Source organism: Poecile atricapillus, chromosome 11, assembly GCF_030490865.1.
Source record: "Poecile atricapillus isolate bPoeAtr1 chromosome 11, bPoeAtr1.hap1, whole genome shotgun sequence".
Lineage (NCBI taxonomy): Eukaryota > Metazoa > Chordata > Aves > Passeriformes > Paridae > Poecile > Poecile atricapillus.
In genome coordinates, this window is record NC_081259.1 from 17,264,733 (window position 1) to 17,281,248 (window position 16,516).

Consider the following 16,516-nt stretch of genomic DNA (forward strand, 5'->3'; position numbering starts at 1 on the left):
TATATTAATCTTGAGGTTTGTCATTATTTTCATTAAGGGCAAAATATTCTAGGACTGGACCCATTGTCCCAGTAAAAATTTTCACTGGAACAGTCTAAAGGACATTCTGAGCAAGATGCCTCAGGTTTGTTATATGTATTTTATGCGGTCTTCAGCCTAAGCATTTGGCAGAGATTTTGATGTGGTGTGCTGATAAAAGGGTTTAAGCAAAAATATAAAACGTATGTCTTCCCTCCTGCCCGCTGTGGGCGCAGGGTTTTTTAAGAGTTCTGCCTTTGTGACAGGAAGTCGTAGTTTTCCTCCCCTCTCGTGCTGTTGGAAATCAAGGCCCACGGCCTGGGGCAGCGCTCCTGCGCCGCGGGAAGGCTCCGGCGCTGCTGCCCGCGGCCGGGAGGTGCGGCCGGGCCCGGCTGCAGCGCGGGGCCCCCGTGCGCAGCCCCGCGTTCCGCTGAGCACGGGGCGCTCCGGCTGCGAACCGGCCAGGCGGGGGCTGGGCTGGCCGGGCCCCCGGCTGACCGCACCTTCTGCAGCCTGCCCGGGCTGGGAAAGGTTGGCGCGGCTCCCGCCGAGTCCAAGGGTTGCGTTCGTCTGGGAAAGCTCGAGATTCCTGCAGCCGGGCAGGTGAGAGACGAGCGAGCGTCTGCAGGTTTGTGCCGCCTTTCTTAGCACAGGAATTTGGAAGGCTGTGACCAAGAGGAAATATTTAATCTGCTTTAACGTTATAATTTACTAAAATACTTCTTGCCTTTTGCAGGCACGAATTGAAGATCTCCTGATCAGGGATTCAGCAACTCCGTTCCTGAGGGAGTCATTTCTACCTATCAAAAATACCAGGTTAGGCTGCTGCTAGAAATGAGCTAATAAAAGCTTGGTTAATAAGCTCTTCATGTCTGCTGTTCTGAGCAGATTGAGTGCATCTGTCTAGCAGTCTTTCTTTGGAGGGGCTGCAGCCCAAGTATTTGATAAGCTATGATGTAAGAAACACAAGCTGGCATGGGGGGTTGGTTTGTTTTTTTCTTGTTTAATAAATGTAGGAAACTCTTCTCCAGTAGCTGAATGAATTTTGTTGCAGTCATTACTGCTTCTGGTGTCAGAATACAGATCAGATCCAGCTTTTCTTTTTCTCCTAGAGACACAATGTCTTCTGGAAATGACTGTCAACCCCAGAACTTGACCAAACCTGCCCTTGGTGAGAGAGAGGCAGCTGAATTGGTTGACAGGGTGTTTGGATTGAAGGTGTCTTGGATCAGGTCACTCCCCAGCTATGATGATCAGAACTTCCACGTGCATGTCTCAGCTGAAGGTGCTGATGAGTATGTCCTCAAAATCACCAATTCAGAAGACAGCCAGCAGCCTGACCTCATTGAAGTGCAGACCCAGGCCATGATGTTTCTCAGTGCTGAAGGCTTCCCTTCAGCTACTCCATATCTGACAAAAGATGGTAACATAATGTCTCTGGAGTCAGGAGGTGAGCCGCTGTGAGTCTTTACTGCCCCGCTCTCACCCTTAGCTCCACAGTAGATTGTTATATGGCATACCATGTGTATGCTAAAGGAGAACTCTAGGCTTGTACTTGAATAGTAGGGATATGCATCAGGTGACCTGTATTCCAGCCATAATAGTCCAAACTTAAAATACCAGAAACAAAACAACTCAGAGAGAGTAATAATTACCTTGGAAAACACTTCAGCTTAAGGAATTGGAGAAAACATTTACCTGACATTTGCGTCTATGTACAGGAAAAGTTAAAAATGCCTCATTGACTACACGGTGCTTGAAATTACTTGCCTTCAGAGTGGTGTAAAATACAGTTCTAGCCCATCTCTGATGCCAGAATAAATTGCTTTAACAGTGTTTGGAAGAAAACTGTGTTGGCATTTAGCTTTTACTGTCACTGTAACTTCCATATAATATTTGGGATTTCTGAGACCTGTTCTGCTGCAAAACTTTATGTGGGTGTGTGTGGGCACTGGAGGAACCCTGCTTGGTGCTGAGTTGGGTCCAAACACAAGGACTAAAAATCCAGCATAGATTTTCTCAGTGTATTAAGGTTTGTACATTATTATACAATTTTACAGCATTGTACATTATTATACAATTATACAGCATTCTGGTAAATCAAATCTTGGCATGAAATCTGTTTTGTGAGCTACATCTGAGAACTTCTACCCTGGGATACACCTTTTTTACCTTTTGCATTAACTAATACTCAGTAGTACATAGCAGAGTGACTGACTGCATCTCTCCTTGTCAGGTACAGGACCTGGGAGCAAGAAATACATGGTCAGACTGCTGACTTACCTGCCAGGTACACCAGTAGCAAAAATCACTACCAATGCTCAGATTCTGTATGAGATTGGGAGGCTTGCTGCCAGCATGGATAAAGTGCTCTCAGAGGTGAGTTCTCATGCTTCAGCCTCAGACTTCTCTCTTAATCAATGTCTCTTCAGCATTTGCTCACATGCTTGCTGCCTGCTTTTCTGACCTGCAAAATGCAAGTTGGTGACTGCAGATGTCAATCTGACTCATGGCTCAGGTGCAGCCTCCAAGCTGGCTGCTACTAAAGCCTTTCATGACAAGTACATGACAAGTGACAGGGTACTGGTGATCCTTCTGCAGTGCATTTTTATACCATGAATAGGGAGATAAGGAGTTCTTTTTACTTATGCAAAGCTCACCTGTTAGTGTTTCAAACCTGGCAAATAAAGGAGAATGAACCCTAGGGTGATCGAATTAGAAGAATGCCAAGCTCGTTTTAAAGGATTTTTGTGTAGTGCACAGCTGGCTGATCTATTATTTTAAATTCCTTTTGACTTACTTTCTTCTTGTCATTAGCACTGTGACCATTTCACATTGGTACCCTCCCTACAGTGCCAGCTGTGCCAACAAAGAGAGATCTGTGGCACTTTTCATTTGCATTACTTCCATTCAGTCTTAATGCAGAGTAAGTTCTGTCTGTACTCTGTAGTTACACAGAATAATAAAGCTGATCAATCAGCCAGTAAGTAAGTTTGATGCATGAAAGACCTCACATTATTTATTAACCTTTCATTAACCTTTCCTTCTCATGTTCTGGCTTCCAGTTTCAGTCAGTTATGAGATGTGAATTCCCAGTTTTACTAGGCACATTCTTAAATTATATATAAATTATATATATATGAAAGATAACTTACTGTTGCCTTCTGACACACTGATCACACTCTTACAATGTGATTAAAATAAACTAGTCTCAAAATATGCCTGTGACTGATCCTACTAAGGAGGAAGCAGTTCTGATGGAAAAGGTTCTTTATTCCCTTAACATATGGATTATCATCCATCAAGGTGGTTTAGGGTCAATCTTGTTCTTTACTTGTTCATACACTGCCCACTTTTGATTATCATTTAGTGATCTTTAGGAGCCTAAATTACAAGCATAGTTCTTCTTAAAAGGAAGCCAGATATTCTTGTGGGAAGTTTGTTGTTTTTCTTTTTAGATTTGCCCTATGCATTGATTCAATCTGGCCCAGAGGTCACCTTAATAAGCATCTGAGGAGTCTAAGATGAGCATGGGGTGTGCAGTGGGAGAGATGCTTTTCCTCTCTGAATGTCACTTTCCAAACCATCCTTTCCACTTGCTAGTGAGAGAGGGGTTAAGGACCTTGTATGTTTAAAGTAGTGAGGTCTGGATGTACAAAGACAAATTTTCATAAGCATAAAGCCATGGTCAGTGTCTCCATAAACTACTGTGCTCAGGATTTTTCACACACCAGCTGTTCCTAGGCTTGTCCCCCAAAGGTTCCACCTTTAAAAGCACAGAGTGTGCCTGTTCACAGCATGCTGTCAGGTTTCGTGTCTGGTGCTCCCACAGCTTTCTGCAGCACCAGCTGTGCAGGCTGAGCTCTGCCAGAGCAGGACTCTGGCCTTGACAGAGGTTCAAAGTTGCTACATAATGTTACCCTATGGACAGTCAACAGCAATTTTACATTATTGAAGTGACAAATTACTTAAGGTAATCTTTGTACCTAAAACATGGGGGAAAACCATTCAGGTTGTATGTAGACACTTAGATGCTTGCCTTAATCATTCTTCAGGTTATTCTTTTACTTGATATAAAACAACAGTCCAACTCATGGTGTTTTTCAGTGAGCCTTATTAGAAACCTGTTAAAATTAATAGGAGCTTTGAATCAAGCCCTTTAATCATAAATTCTGCAATTTTTCTTATGCCTATATTATTGTGTGCTTTTTCCAAAGAAATTCCAGCATCCATCAGTAAAAAGTCTGCATCGAGATCAGTTCATTTGGAACCTGGCAAATGTTCCTCTTCTAGATCAGTACATTTATGCCTTGGGTCAGAACAAATACCGTGTAGTGGTGGAGCAAGTCATTGAACAGTTTAAAGGCAAAGTAATACCCAAGCTAAGCAGTTTCCGAGCCTGTGAGTATTTTATTCTCATTGTAATTATGTTGAACTGAGACACAGAAATTTCTTACAGGAGTTTGGCTCCATAGAGAAGGAAAACAAAAGTAATGAAAAAAGTAAATCTCTTTTCCCTAGCCTAGACATGGACAAACACTGTGCTGAATGTGCACAGCACAGAGTAAGCCAAGAGAAATGTTCTGTCCAGTCAGGGTCAGTTCTTTATCTTTCTGATGAGTTTACTTCCAGTTAAGTTTATGATTTTCATGCTGTTTTATCAGCTTAATAAATATATATGGAGAACAGTACTACCTTTCATAAAGGCCCAAACAAGTACTTAATCCAATTTTTGGAATTCAGTTGACATTGGTGATAATGTGACAGTTCTGTAATTAGAAGCTACTGTTGTGCATCTGTAATTAGAAGCTACTGTTGTGTAGAGTGTATCACAGCAGGCTGGAGCATGATCCTGTAATGCTTCTTCTTCTCCACTGCTGTTGGTCATCTGGCAATGCAATGGAGCTTCATGGGAAGCAGTAAAGGTGTGAAAGGCAGCACTTGATGCTGCAGGGGACTAGGGTGGTTTTGTAGCTGAGTGTTAGTTTGACATGCATCTTCCCAAAGCTGCATTAATTATTAAATTCTGTTTCTATTTCTTCTGTGTTTAGGTATCAATCATGGAGACCTTAATGACCACAACATTCTAGTAGATTTCAGTTCTGCTTCCCTGGAGAATCCCCAGTACAGAGTGTCTGGCATCCTGGACTTTAGCGACATGAGTTACGGGTATTACGTGTTTGAGGTTGCGATAGCCATTATGTACATGATGATTGAGAGCCCAGACCCTCTGAGTGTTGGGGGACACGTTCTTGCAGGATTTGAGAGCATCCTGCCACTCATGGCCGAGGAGAGAGGTGCCCTCTTTCTCCTCGTGAGTGGGAGGTTTGCACAGTCCCTTGTCATTGCCGCCCACACGGCTCTGCTGTACCCAGAGAACAAGGAGTACCTCACAATCACGTCCAAAACTGGCTGGAAACACTTAATGACAATGTTTGAGGTGGGCCAGGAAGCTGTGGAGAAGATGTGGTTTGAGACTGCCCAGGCGTACACGCACCATGCACCTGCCCCGTGGGTCCGCGGCTGCTGATGTACTGGGGGTGACACCGGACTGAATAAATCGGTAAAGGCTGGATGGGCCGCGTCCGCCGCGCTGTGTCCGCGGGCAGGGGCGGGACCAGGCTCATCTCCCCGAGAGAGAAAACCATTACCGCCCTCACGGCAGGCACAGGGGTGTGGCCATTACCACCTTCACAGCGCGGGGAGTGCATGTGACCATTATGCACCCTCATAGCAGGAGCCGGCACCTTTTCCGCCCTCACGCCGGGGGTGCGCTGGGACCATTACCTGCCCTCACACGGCACAAGTGTGGTGTGACCATTACCTGCCCTCACACGGCACAAGTGTGGTGTGGCCATTACCTGCCCTCACACGGCACAAGTGTGGTGTGGCCATTACCTGCCCTCAAGGCAGGGGTGTGGTGTGACCATTACTTACCTTCAAACAGCGGGCGGGACAAGGGCCGTTACTTGCCCTCACACGGTAGGGGTGTGGTGTCACCATTATTCTCCCTCACACGGCGGGCGGGACAAGGGCCGTTACTCGCCCTCACACGGCAGGGGTGTGGTGTCACCATTACTCTCCCTCACACGGCGGGCGGGACAAGGGCCGTTACTCGCCCTCACACGGCAGGGGTGTGGTGTCACCATTACTCTCCCTCACACGCAGGCGGAGCCGTTTCCCGCCCCTTTCGGCGGAGCGCGAGCACGCGCACGTGACCCTCCGGGCCGCGCGCGCCAGCCCCGCCCCGCGGCGACAGGAAAGGGCGCAGGCCCCGCCCCGGGCTGGCACGCGGCACCGCGCAGGCTCGGCGGCCATTTCCGACGCGGCGGTGAAGGTTCGGGCGCGGCCGCAGCGCCCGGTTCTTGCCCGCCGGCCGGGCCTCGCCGCCCCCCGCCCGGCCCAGCGGTTCCCTCCGGCCTGCCGTGAGTGAGGACGGGCGGCGGGTGGGCGGTGGGGCGCGGGACGCGTCTCTGGGCTGCGCGGGAGGCGGAGCGGCCCTCGCGTTCTGCTGCGCTGAGGATGACTGTGCAGTGCGGGCTCGGGCTGCAGCGCCCCCTGGGGCTGTGCCGGGGTGCGCTCGGTGCCGGTTCCCGGGGTGCCCGGTTCACGTGCCCTGTGCTCTATTGCAGGCCCGGTGCAGGTTCCCGTGCCCTGTGCTCTCCTGCCGGCCCGCTGTCCCCGGCACCATGGTGAGTGACCCGCCTTCCCTGGAGCTTTGATGAGCCGCGGGTCCTGCCGAGTCACGGCCCGGGGGGGGGCGGCGGTCACCAGTGGCCAGCCCGAGGTCACCGAGTGTCTGGGTCTATTATACAGGGGCTTTAGGGCGTTGGTGACAAGAGATTGGTGATACTTACTGAGCTATTCCTTTTACAGTCTCGAAGATATGACTCCAGAACTACTATATTTTCTCCGGAAGGTATTTTTTAACCCGACACTTTCAAGTAAACTCTGACTGTTCTGTCTTCTCAAAGCTATAAAAACACTTGCACAAAAGGTGGTTGTTAGTAGCATGTTTTTGTCTGAATATGAGTTAAAGAAATCATATTTACCCACACCCAGTTCTGTAGGGACAGCAAGGGTCCAAAGCAGACACTTTCAAATTCATTCTAATAGAAGCAATAATGAGACTGAGTCCCACTAGTGAGTAATATCACCTGCCATGTTTTTGAAATAACCATTTATCACTTGTTTGAGTATGGTTAGATTTTGTCACTATCCCCTGAGAACGAATAATATCCTGCTGGTGCAGTCACACCTCTCCTTGTTATTCTTGTATGTGCTGAAACAAGTATGTACAAACCACGTTTTCTTACTTCTTGGATGGGATGAACCCAAGAAATCCAGTATAAAATATTTTCTTTGTTTATTGAAAATTTGTCTTGGCTTATTCTACTGCAGCAGAGAGTTCTTTAGATTTTTTTTTTTTTTTTTTTTTGTAATAGAAGGGATTTTTTTCCCCCAGTGGCCATGTCCAGTATTATCTTATTTTCCTTCTCTGACTTCTTCCTCCTTTTCAGCCAATTAATTTACAATTGACTGGTAAGAGACTGAAGAAGTAGATGGGATAATGAGCGCTTGTCAGATTCTTGTAACTTTAAGTCACCTTGTGTAGTTGGTCTTGTTGAGTGTCATTTTTTGATGGTAGGAATTCCAATCTTTCCCAGGTCGCCTGTACCAGGTTGAGTATGCAATGGAGGCCATCGGGCATGCAGGCACTTGCCTGGGAATTCTAGCAAACGATGGAGTTCTGCTGGCAGCAGAGCGGCGCAACATTCACAAGCTTCTTGATGAAGTGTTTTTCTCTGAGAAAATATACAAACTTAATGAGTAAGTTGAAATGGTGATTAAATGTCCAATGATGTTATTAACAACAAAGCGCTGATTAGCACATAACCTGGTTTTATTTTATTTGAAGTGTTAATAATCTTTTTGCTTGGTGTTTTGGATAAGTATGACTATTCTGTCATTGTTCACTTTAGTAGTTCCCCTTCTAAAGTAGAAGTGTTGCTGTATTGTTTTTTTATCTGTAGGAGATTTTTGTAGGTGGAATAGCCTATTGTTTGTACTAGGTCATACAAGGTAATCGTATTGTAGCAGTTAAGAAAACTGGGAAATCTCAGTTTTACAAAACACCATTGAGGGGCAGAATAAAGAATGCACACAAAAATTACCATGCTATTTCAGCTCCCCTTCCACATCTCTGTTTCTCTTTGGTGGCTTGAAAAGTGTGAGATAACTGGGTAAAATGTGCCTTAGGCTTCTTTGCCACAATTGTAGCAGAGATGAAAAGTCTTTCTATAACCATTTTCATTCTAACCTCTGGCAGTTAAATTTGTTGTGTCAGAGCAAAGATTCTTATGGATTATGCTTTCTTGTTGCAAGGGAAGTAGAGCTTCATCCTTGACAGAATTTGCACAAATAGTCTTCCATCCTGTCTGCCTCCCATTCCATATTGATCTTGAAAGCACCTGAATGGTAGGAAGTACTGGATTTTCAAGGAGGCAGTGTAACAGCATACTAGAGTAGTCACCTAGAACAGCCCTTCCATCTTTTTGAAAATTCCTAATTTCACAAATCTTTTTTTGTGTAGGAAAAGGTTTGTAGCATATCAGATTGAGCTAGAGACACTAAATTAAGATCCAACAAAACAATCAAGGATGGAAGTATCTATTTTTCTTAGATGCCTATCAAGACCATGAAGTTCCAGTTACACAGATGCCATGTGTCAGCCAGCAACTCCCACTGAAGGCCTGTCACATCTGTGTGGCTCCTTCAATACTGGGGTGTGCTGTGTCAGGTGGCCTCCTGAGAGGCACCTGTATGGATGTGCCTAATGGCTCTTGTGAAACTACTCAGAACTTAATCATCCTTGGCATGACCCTCTTTTCAGAACTATATGTGTACTAACATGCTGACTCTGGCTGTCCACCTTTGCTCTTAGCAAACGGTTACTGATATTTTTGGTGCTAAAGGCAGGAGCTGATGAACCCATTTTGTGTGGCAGCTGTGTAGTTTTGATCAGAAAAGCCTGACTGTAGGTACTCTGCCTGTAGCCCTTTATGAAGATGTGTGTTGGTTGGAGATTGACAGGAATTCAGTTAATTTGTATGCTTTTCTTGTAGGGATATGGCGTGCAGTGTTGCAGGAATAACTTCAGATGCCAATGTTCTAACAAATGAGCTGAGACTGATCGCACAGAGGTAGGTCTGCTGACAGCTAACATGGTTTTTACTTGACTGTGCTGTCACATTTAACTCTCTATGCATTAGATCAGAATAAACATGTATTTAGTAGATCAGAAGTAGGTTGAAGTAGAACAGTTAGATCACAGAGGCTCTAATTTGGCAACTTGTCTGCTCTTAAATGTTGTGCAGGATATGGCCAGCAAAATAAGTTTTGAAAACTGTTTTTTTTTCCTCTGATATTAGGTACTTGTTACAGTATCAAGAGCCCATTCCTTGTGAACAACTAGTAACAGCATTATGTGATATCAAGCAGGCTTATACACAGTTTGGAGGTAATGAAGTGTGATGAATCATTGTGTTACTAAATGTCTCAAGAACAATTCTCTTACATAATATGAAGGATCTAAGTCTGTGGACAGTTCTACTGAATTCTCTTTAAAAGTTATACTTAAGAGAAAAATAGCCTAATTTCAGAGGGGAGTGGGTAGTCATGGTTACTGGTTTTTGCTGCTGAGGCTTTTACTTTTTATGGCTTGGGAAATTGATGGCTGAGATGCTGGCCCATTGTATAGAGTGCTTTGAGTGGTCTTGCATATAATGAATGCCTTCAAAAGTCCAGCAGAGAATTGTTTAGGCAACCTTTTGGGCCCATCCAGCATAATGGCACAATGAATCAAAAACAAGGCTGTATGTGTGGGTATCCATATTCTAACACTTGAAAAAAAGTACTGTTTATATGGATCAAGCAACATGTTAGAAAATGATATTGTAAGTTGTGTTCCTCAGTATGTGAACTGATGATTCTGTTGTTTTACATATATGTAGTGGGAGAGAATTACCTTTTAAACTACCTGACTTTTGACACTGCTAAGTTAAATGGTTTAACAGCTAATACTTGAAATATTAAATTTTGATTTAAAGTCCTGAGATGATAAATTACAATCTGTGGAGTTAAATGGGATAGACCTCTGCTGCCTCCCACCCCATGACTTAAAAGGAAATGCTGGTGTGCTTATCTTCAAGCAACAGAAGTGCACAACTGTCTGCTAAATCCTAGTTCACAGGAATAGATTGAAAAACAAAATCAAAGAAAATAATTGTCACTCATGACCAATCTTGTTACTAAATTTAGGTTGCTAATAGCCTTCTTTTCAACAGGAAAACGTCCTTTTGGTGTTTCATTGCTCTATATTGGCTGGGATAAGCATTATGGATTTCAGCTGTATCAAAGTGATCCTAGTGGAAATTATGGAGGGTGGAAAGCCACATGCATTGGGAATAATAGCGCTGTAAGTTCTGGGTTTTTTCTTCACAAAAAGAGGAGTTAAAAAGTGTAAATTGTACTGTATTAGTTAAGTTGAATTGTTGATTATTAGTGCAGGAGAGATTTACACATAATTGTAGAAATGCTGCTGTTAACTCACGTGTTGGTATCATCTGGCAAAACCCCAGCTGTGTGGTTGATTGCCCAAAGACACCATTTTAATTTCTGTGAAATTTACAGGCAGCTGTGTCAATGCTGAAGCAAGACTACAAAGAAGGGGAAATGACCTTAAAGACTGCCCTGGCATTGGCCATTAAGGTTCTAAACAAAACCATGGATGTCAGCAAGCTCTCTGCTGAGAAAGGTGAGTGTTTGCTGACACGGGACAGCACCTCGCTTAAACAAAGGGAGAAGTGAGTGCACATATTCCAGATGTGGCTCACTGGAGTGTCAGTTGTCACAAAAAAATGTTTTCAGAAGATGCAGGAGTTCTCAGCCTTAGCCTAAGAGGCTTAGTCCAGATAGCTTAGTCCAGGCTGATCCCTGCTGGCCAGCTCCAGAGGTGAGGCTGCAGTTTGGGGATTGAAATGCCTGCGTGTCTGGGAGCAGAACCCTGAGAGGAGCTCCCCTGCTGCTGTGCTCTGCTGCAGGGAGGGGACTGCGGGGGGCTGCCTCCAGCCAGGCTGCGTGGCACAGGGAGCACTGGAGCCTTCTGCCTCACTGTCACTTGTAATCTCAAACCTTGCCCTGCTGATGATTGCTCTGCCTAAACACTGCTGTCTGTTCCATGTGTTTCAGTTGAAATTGCAACACTGACAAGAGAGAACGGAAAGACAGTAATAAGGGTTCTGAAGCAAAAGGAGGTGGAACAATTGATAAAACAACATGAGGAGGAGGAAGCAAAAGCTGAACGTGAAAAGAAGGAGAAAGAACAAAAAGAGAAGGATAAATAGAATATGAAATCAAGTGTTCTCTAGATAATAAAGGACCTGCTTCAGCAAAAGATAATCTGGATTTCTATGCTGTAGAAGCCTACAGCTATGCCATGTAGGACCCAGAGTACTTTTGATGAACCAGGACCTTAGTCATCATTTAGATAATTAGTTTACTGCTCCTTACATTGACCAATAATTGCTTTAATTCTTGAACACTCTTTCTTTCATCTTTTTTATTATGGAATAAAATTTAAGAAGAATAGTGATGGGTGTCTTTATTTCCTCAGTAATGCGTGGATATGCACAATCTTGAGGAATTTAATTGCTTTAAACCATTAAAACAAGGTATATGCTAGTTGGTAAAGAACAAATACGGTGTTAGAATTGTTAGAATTTTGTGTGTATCTGTGGGTTTTCCTTTTAAGGTAGTGAAAAGAGCTCCTAAGTTTGAAAAGTCATTTCACAAATACAGAATTAAAGTGTGCTGGCATGCCAAGTTTTAGTTTTGGGCTATTTTGTTCTATAGCAGGCTCTGTCAAACTGATGGTCTTGCAAGCAGTAGTGTTTTAAAAATGCCCTGTAGCAAATGTGTTCCTTTTATCATAGCCTTCACAAGTGCATGTGTTTTCTAAGGAATTAATCATATAACACTAGTTATATTCACACAAACTAGAAAGACATTTTACAAAGGCCACGTGAAAATGCTTTTATCTTGTCAAAGTACAAATAGGTAAGTAAAATAGTGCATGATTTTTAGGCCATGTTGACTATTTCACATTTTATCCTGAAAGGAAATTGAGATGTTTTATGCTTAGAGTTGCTGATAGTTCTCCAGTGAATTTAGCTCCTTTTTCTGACACACCAGTCAAGAAAACTAACCAGTTAACCACCAAGAAATCATAATTGTGCATTAATTAGGAATCATAGTCATTTTTGTCCAGCTTGCCCCTATACTGAATGCAAAAAAATGTATGATTGTCAGATTAGCAAAAATCTCTTCTACTTGAGAAAAAAAAGTGATCTGGAGTGAACAAAGGAAACAAAAACAAGTTACTAAAAATTACTGTGCACCCATTCAGATATCAAAAGCAAAGTGAAAAGCCTGAGTGCCATGCTTAAAAGTGAGGCCTTGCTGAATTTCAAACTATGACAATGGCCATGCAGCCCATTTGTGCCCACCCTGCATTGTATTCATCCTGTAGGTTGGTTTGGTTTGGTTTTCTTACCTCAAAGGATATCTGATGTATTTAGGACTCTTATATACGTGATGTATATATGACCATTTAAAGAAACTGAGTGAATCCATACAGCGTTTTGTTGGTTTTAATCCATCTCAGACATTTTTGACTAAAATGTACTTTGTCAACATGGCCAGAAGTGACCCTTCCTCTCGACTAAACCCATTTTTGAGCTCACTGCTGTAAGAGTCACTGTTGAGAACAGAGGGAAGGAATCTGACTCAAGATGTCTGTGCTGCAGCTTGTGTACTTGTCCTGCACTCACTCTGGCAGCCTCTGTACAGAGAAGGGGGAGGCTGTGGGTTCTCTGCAGGACCTGCTTGGTCATTCTATAAGTCTTGGTGCTTTAGTCTTTAGCACCAAACCTAGATAGCACTTTGTCAATACTCAAATTTTATAGCTAATGAAAGTTCAACTGACTTTTATTTACACCTTGTGCAACAGTAGGTCTTCCAAATAACAACACAGGAATGGTATTTCATGGTATTTCATGTAACAAGTCCTGAATAGTTGCAGACAACAGCAATGGGCAATATTTAATCTCCATTACAAAGGATTGTATAAATACCTCAAGTTCCATTTTATGTAGAAATTCAGTGCTCAATCTTTATATTTTTTGATACCATGAATGCAATATATCAGCATCTTTTGCAGATTTCTGGATCACTGATGATGGTTATACAAGTGCTTGGAATATGCTCTAAAAGCAGCAATGCCAAAATGGAGTTTTTTCTCACATCTCAAACATTACTTGCAACAATACGTGATAGATTCCAGCAATGCTTTCTGTTGTCTAGGAAATTGTTAGAGCATCTGAGCTTGTGTTCATCAATGTATATAGTTCATAAAAGGCAGTTTGTTTAGAGTATTATCAGATAGCTTAGAATATAGACTTACTAAAATATTTTTCTTAGAAGCATCTTTTTCTAAAATAATGGGGATAACTCATATATGCATATCTTGGTTTAAGGAATTACCAATACCATTTCTTTGCCAAAAATGGCATCATTTGCTGGTAAAGGAGAACTTTTTAGATACTGTAATAATAAGTTGGAATGACTTTAATAAACATATCGAAGCATCATGTGTGATAAGTTTTAAAAGATCTGTTTATTTAAAAGTTTTGTTTGCACAAGTGGTAGAAGTATTGTGTAATACTTTATGAATATGATCTTTGAACAGTAATTACCAATATAATTTAAAGAGCATCATCTCTCCTGAGTGCCATTATTAGCTGATTGTGAGCTGAGCCTCAGTACTGCCTTGGAATAGGCAAGTAACTGTAGCTGGCAGTCATGTCCAATATGTACAGCCAAGTTCTCCTAACCAAAATTTAATTTGTGATTCTTTTCTTCATTTGAGCCTTGGGCAGTAAGCAGATGCTGGAGATCTTTCATGATTAAAATCTTCCTGAGCCATCTGGACACTGATGCAAGTTTCTTACCTGTTCTTCCTAGAAATAAGAGGAGTGTTTGACTGCATTGGCCTATTATATTGATTCTGGCTTTGTGTGTTTAAAAAAAAAAAAAAATTAAAAAAAAAATCACCACCAACTGTGCCTTTCCTGGGAGTGGTTTGGGGATAAGTCGTAAGAACAGAAAAATGATTCTGGCGATACATTTGAGGTATCTTTGCTAATCAAAATGATCTTCCTGTTCTTTGTATGGTTTTTTTTTTTTTGGTGTACGTAGTGTTTACGTAGAGTTTACAGTGTATTACATAAGTATTTAAGATATTTAGCTATTGCTGTGGATTTAATGTTATTTTAAAACAAGAACTTCATGTGGTGCTGTGGAAGGTGACATTTTTCAAATTAGGTAAAAATATTTACTTAAAATTGTTTGTGTAATATGATGTTTGTAAACTTAAAAAACTGGATAGCTTATATCTCACTTGAGTGCATGATAGAACTTGTTAGGGCAAATATGCAAATATTCACAAATAGATTGTCCTAAGAAATTGTAATGTGGTTTGTTATTCTAAGTAGTTTAAGACATAATGAAACTACTGCTTCTCCAATAATTACCTGTGCTGTCTCTTGCATCTGTCAGTGTTTAAAAATAGTTAGCTTGTTTTCTAGGTGACTGTATTCTGTTCAAATAAAGTCAAATTAACTTCCAAGACTGCTTCTTATATGACCTCCTTTAGGTATGCTCCTTTCTTCATCCAGATATTTGTCAGTTACAAAAGCACACAAATTAAGAGACAACAAAAGACTCCCATTGGTAAATTTGACAGCTGCTTCTGGTTTGTTATGTATTTCCAAGATAATTATCTATTCTTTCTGTTCATAACCTTAAAATTAGGAAAAAATACTTCTCCACTGTGTTGTGAAAATGAATGTAATGATTGAAAGGTGTTCAGTGGTTTCAGAGGCCTCAGGACTGTAAGTGATACATAGATAACACAGCTCAGTATACAAGACAAGTAAGCCCAAGAAGCTGGTGCACTCAAATACTTCATTCATGAGAGAAATGGAGATTGGAGATTCTAAGACTTATTTAAATGTCTTTCATTTTCTTTAAAGAGTATTTTCTACTACAGTTATGCAGTAAAAAATCATCTTCAAGTTTTAATTGCAGTTATTTCTACTACAATATGAAAACCCTCTAAAGATACTGGATCTAAGAGTGCCTTTCATTGGCTTTAATCTGGAGAAAATTCAGCTTCACAAGGTCTTTTAGAATATTTCTCATTTTACAAATAGAACTGAGCAACTGGCTATTTTTATCTGGGTTTAATTTGGCATTTGGCTTTCCAGTTAAACTACTCTTTGGTGCACAGTAAAAGCTGCCATCAGCCAATTTATTGCAGATTCTTAGACTGTACTTTAGCAGGGACCTTCAGATGTCACCTCCTGCTGACAGGGGTCCTTTGAAAGACAGCATTACTCATGTAATTGTTTGGGCTTTCACTTCATGGTAAATATTAAACTTCACATGTTGTTGATACTATTAACATCCTGCTCCAAGTTCAAAGCAGCAGGAAAAAAACAGCTATTTATTTATAACTACTGTTTTCTAAAACAGTAATAATGCAACATAATTAACATGTGCCAGATGATGCTACATAAAATATTTAGCAAAATGTTAGGCATGTAACCCAGACTGTTTAATCCTTTTATATCCTACAGCATCTGTTTTGCCTAGTTAGGACCCAGCTGCACACAAATCCACAGTTATGTAATAAAACCAGTTTCCTATGTCCTGCATGTTCCAGTGGCAGCTATGTTCAACATTGGTAGCAAGACATTATGGCTCTAAAATGCATCTACTGCAGTGGAGAGAAATACAGATTTTACCTGATAATCTCATGTTAGGAACACCAGGTGCAGTGCAGTAGTGAACCAGCTTCCATCAAAAACTAGAGTTGCAATTTCAGTAGAAATATTGCCCAGTAATTCTTGAAGAACTCAGAAAATATCAGAAGTACAGAGTGTCACAAAAAAAAAGAAGTGGGGGTTTCTGCCCTGTTTTGGCTAAAATATATTTTTCATTTACTGTAAGATCTTGAGTTGACCACTGCATATACAAAATTTCAAAAAAAGAGTCATGCTGCATGCTTTACATAATTATTATGATTGTGGAAGATATGCCATATACAAATGGATTCTCAATATATAAAATGACCATATTTACTGCAGAGCATTCAAATCAATACAGCCTGTCACTAGAAGCGTGCTGGAAGAAACTCCTGTGTAAGCAGCCTTTTTTGTGTGCTTGTACAGACTGCATTATGTCTTGCACAGACATGCACAACCCAAATATGGCTACAGGAAAAGATAATACAGAAAAATACAAGAGTTTAAAAATTAAGGAAGGGATTGAAATGCTCCGGTTTTGGTCATTGAAAATATTCACCGTTTACACAGAG

General features: G+C 41.8%; 2 protein-coding genes across 4 annotated transcripts; both read left to right on the top strand.

Moving 5' to 3' along the window:
- The first annotated feature begins 391 nt into the window (after positions 1-391).
- Positions 392-5,586, top strand: HYKK (hydroxylysine kinase). 3 transcript variants are annotated; one of them, XM_058846893.1, is made up of 6 exons: positions 392-646; positions 755-834; positions 1,131-1,303; positions 2,255-2,397; positions 4,236-4,419; positions 5,070-5,586. In XM_058846893.1, the coding sequence occupies exons 3-6, from the start codon at positions 1,138-1,140 to the stop codon at positions 5,546-5,548; spliced, it is 972 nt and encodes a 323-aa protein (XP_058702876.1). In that variant the 5' UTR covers positions 392-646; positions 755-834; positions 1,131-1,137; the 3' UTR covers positions 5,549-5,586. The 3 variants fall into 3 exon arrangements, with proteins under 3 accessions (XP_058702876.1, XP_058702875.1, XP_058702873.1); XM_058846892.1 differs by having other exon boundaries at positions 1,133-1,468; XM_058846890.1 differs by having other exon boundaries at positions 392-621; positions 1,131-1,468.
- A 709-nt stretch (positions 5,587-6,295) lies between these two features.
- Positions 6,296-11,667, top strand: PSMA4 (proteasome 20S subunit alpha 4). Its single transcript, XM_058846894.1, has 9 exons — positions 6,296-6,443; positions 6,651-6,710; positions 6,895-6,937; positions 7,686-7,848; positions 9,144-9,221; positions 9,450-9,538; positions 10,365-10,495; positions 10,711-10,834; positions 11,269-11,667. The coding sequence occupies exons 2-9, from the start codon at positions 6,708-6,710 to the stop codon at positions 11,421-11,423; spliced, it is 786 nt and encodes a 261-aa protein (XP_058702877.1). The 5' UTR covers positions 6,296-6,443; positions 6,651-6,707; the 3' UTR covers positions 11,424-11,667.
- Positions 11,668-16,516: the final 4,849 nt, after the last annotated feature.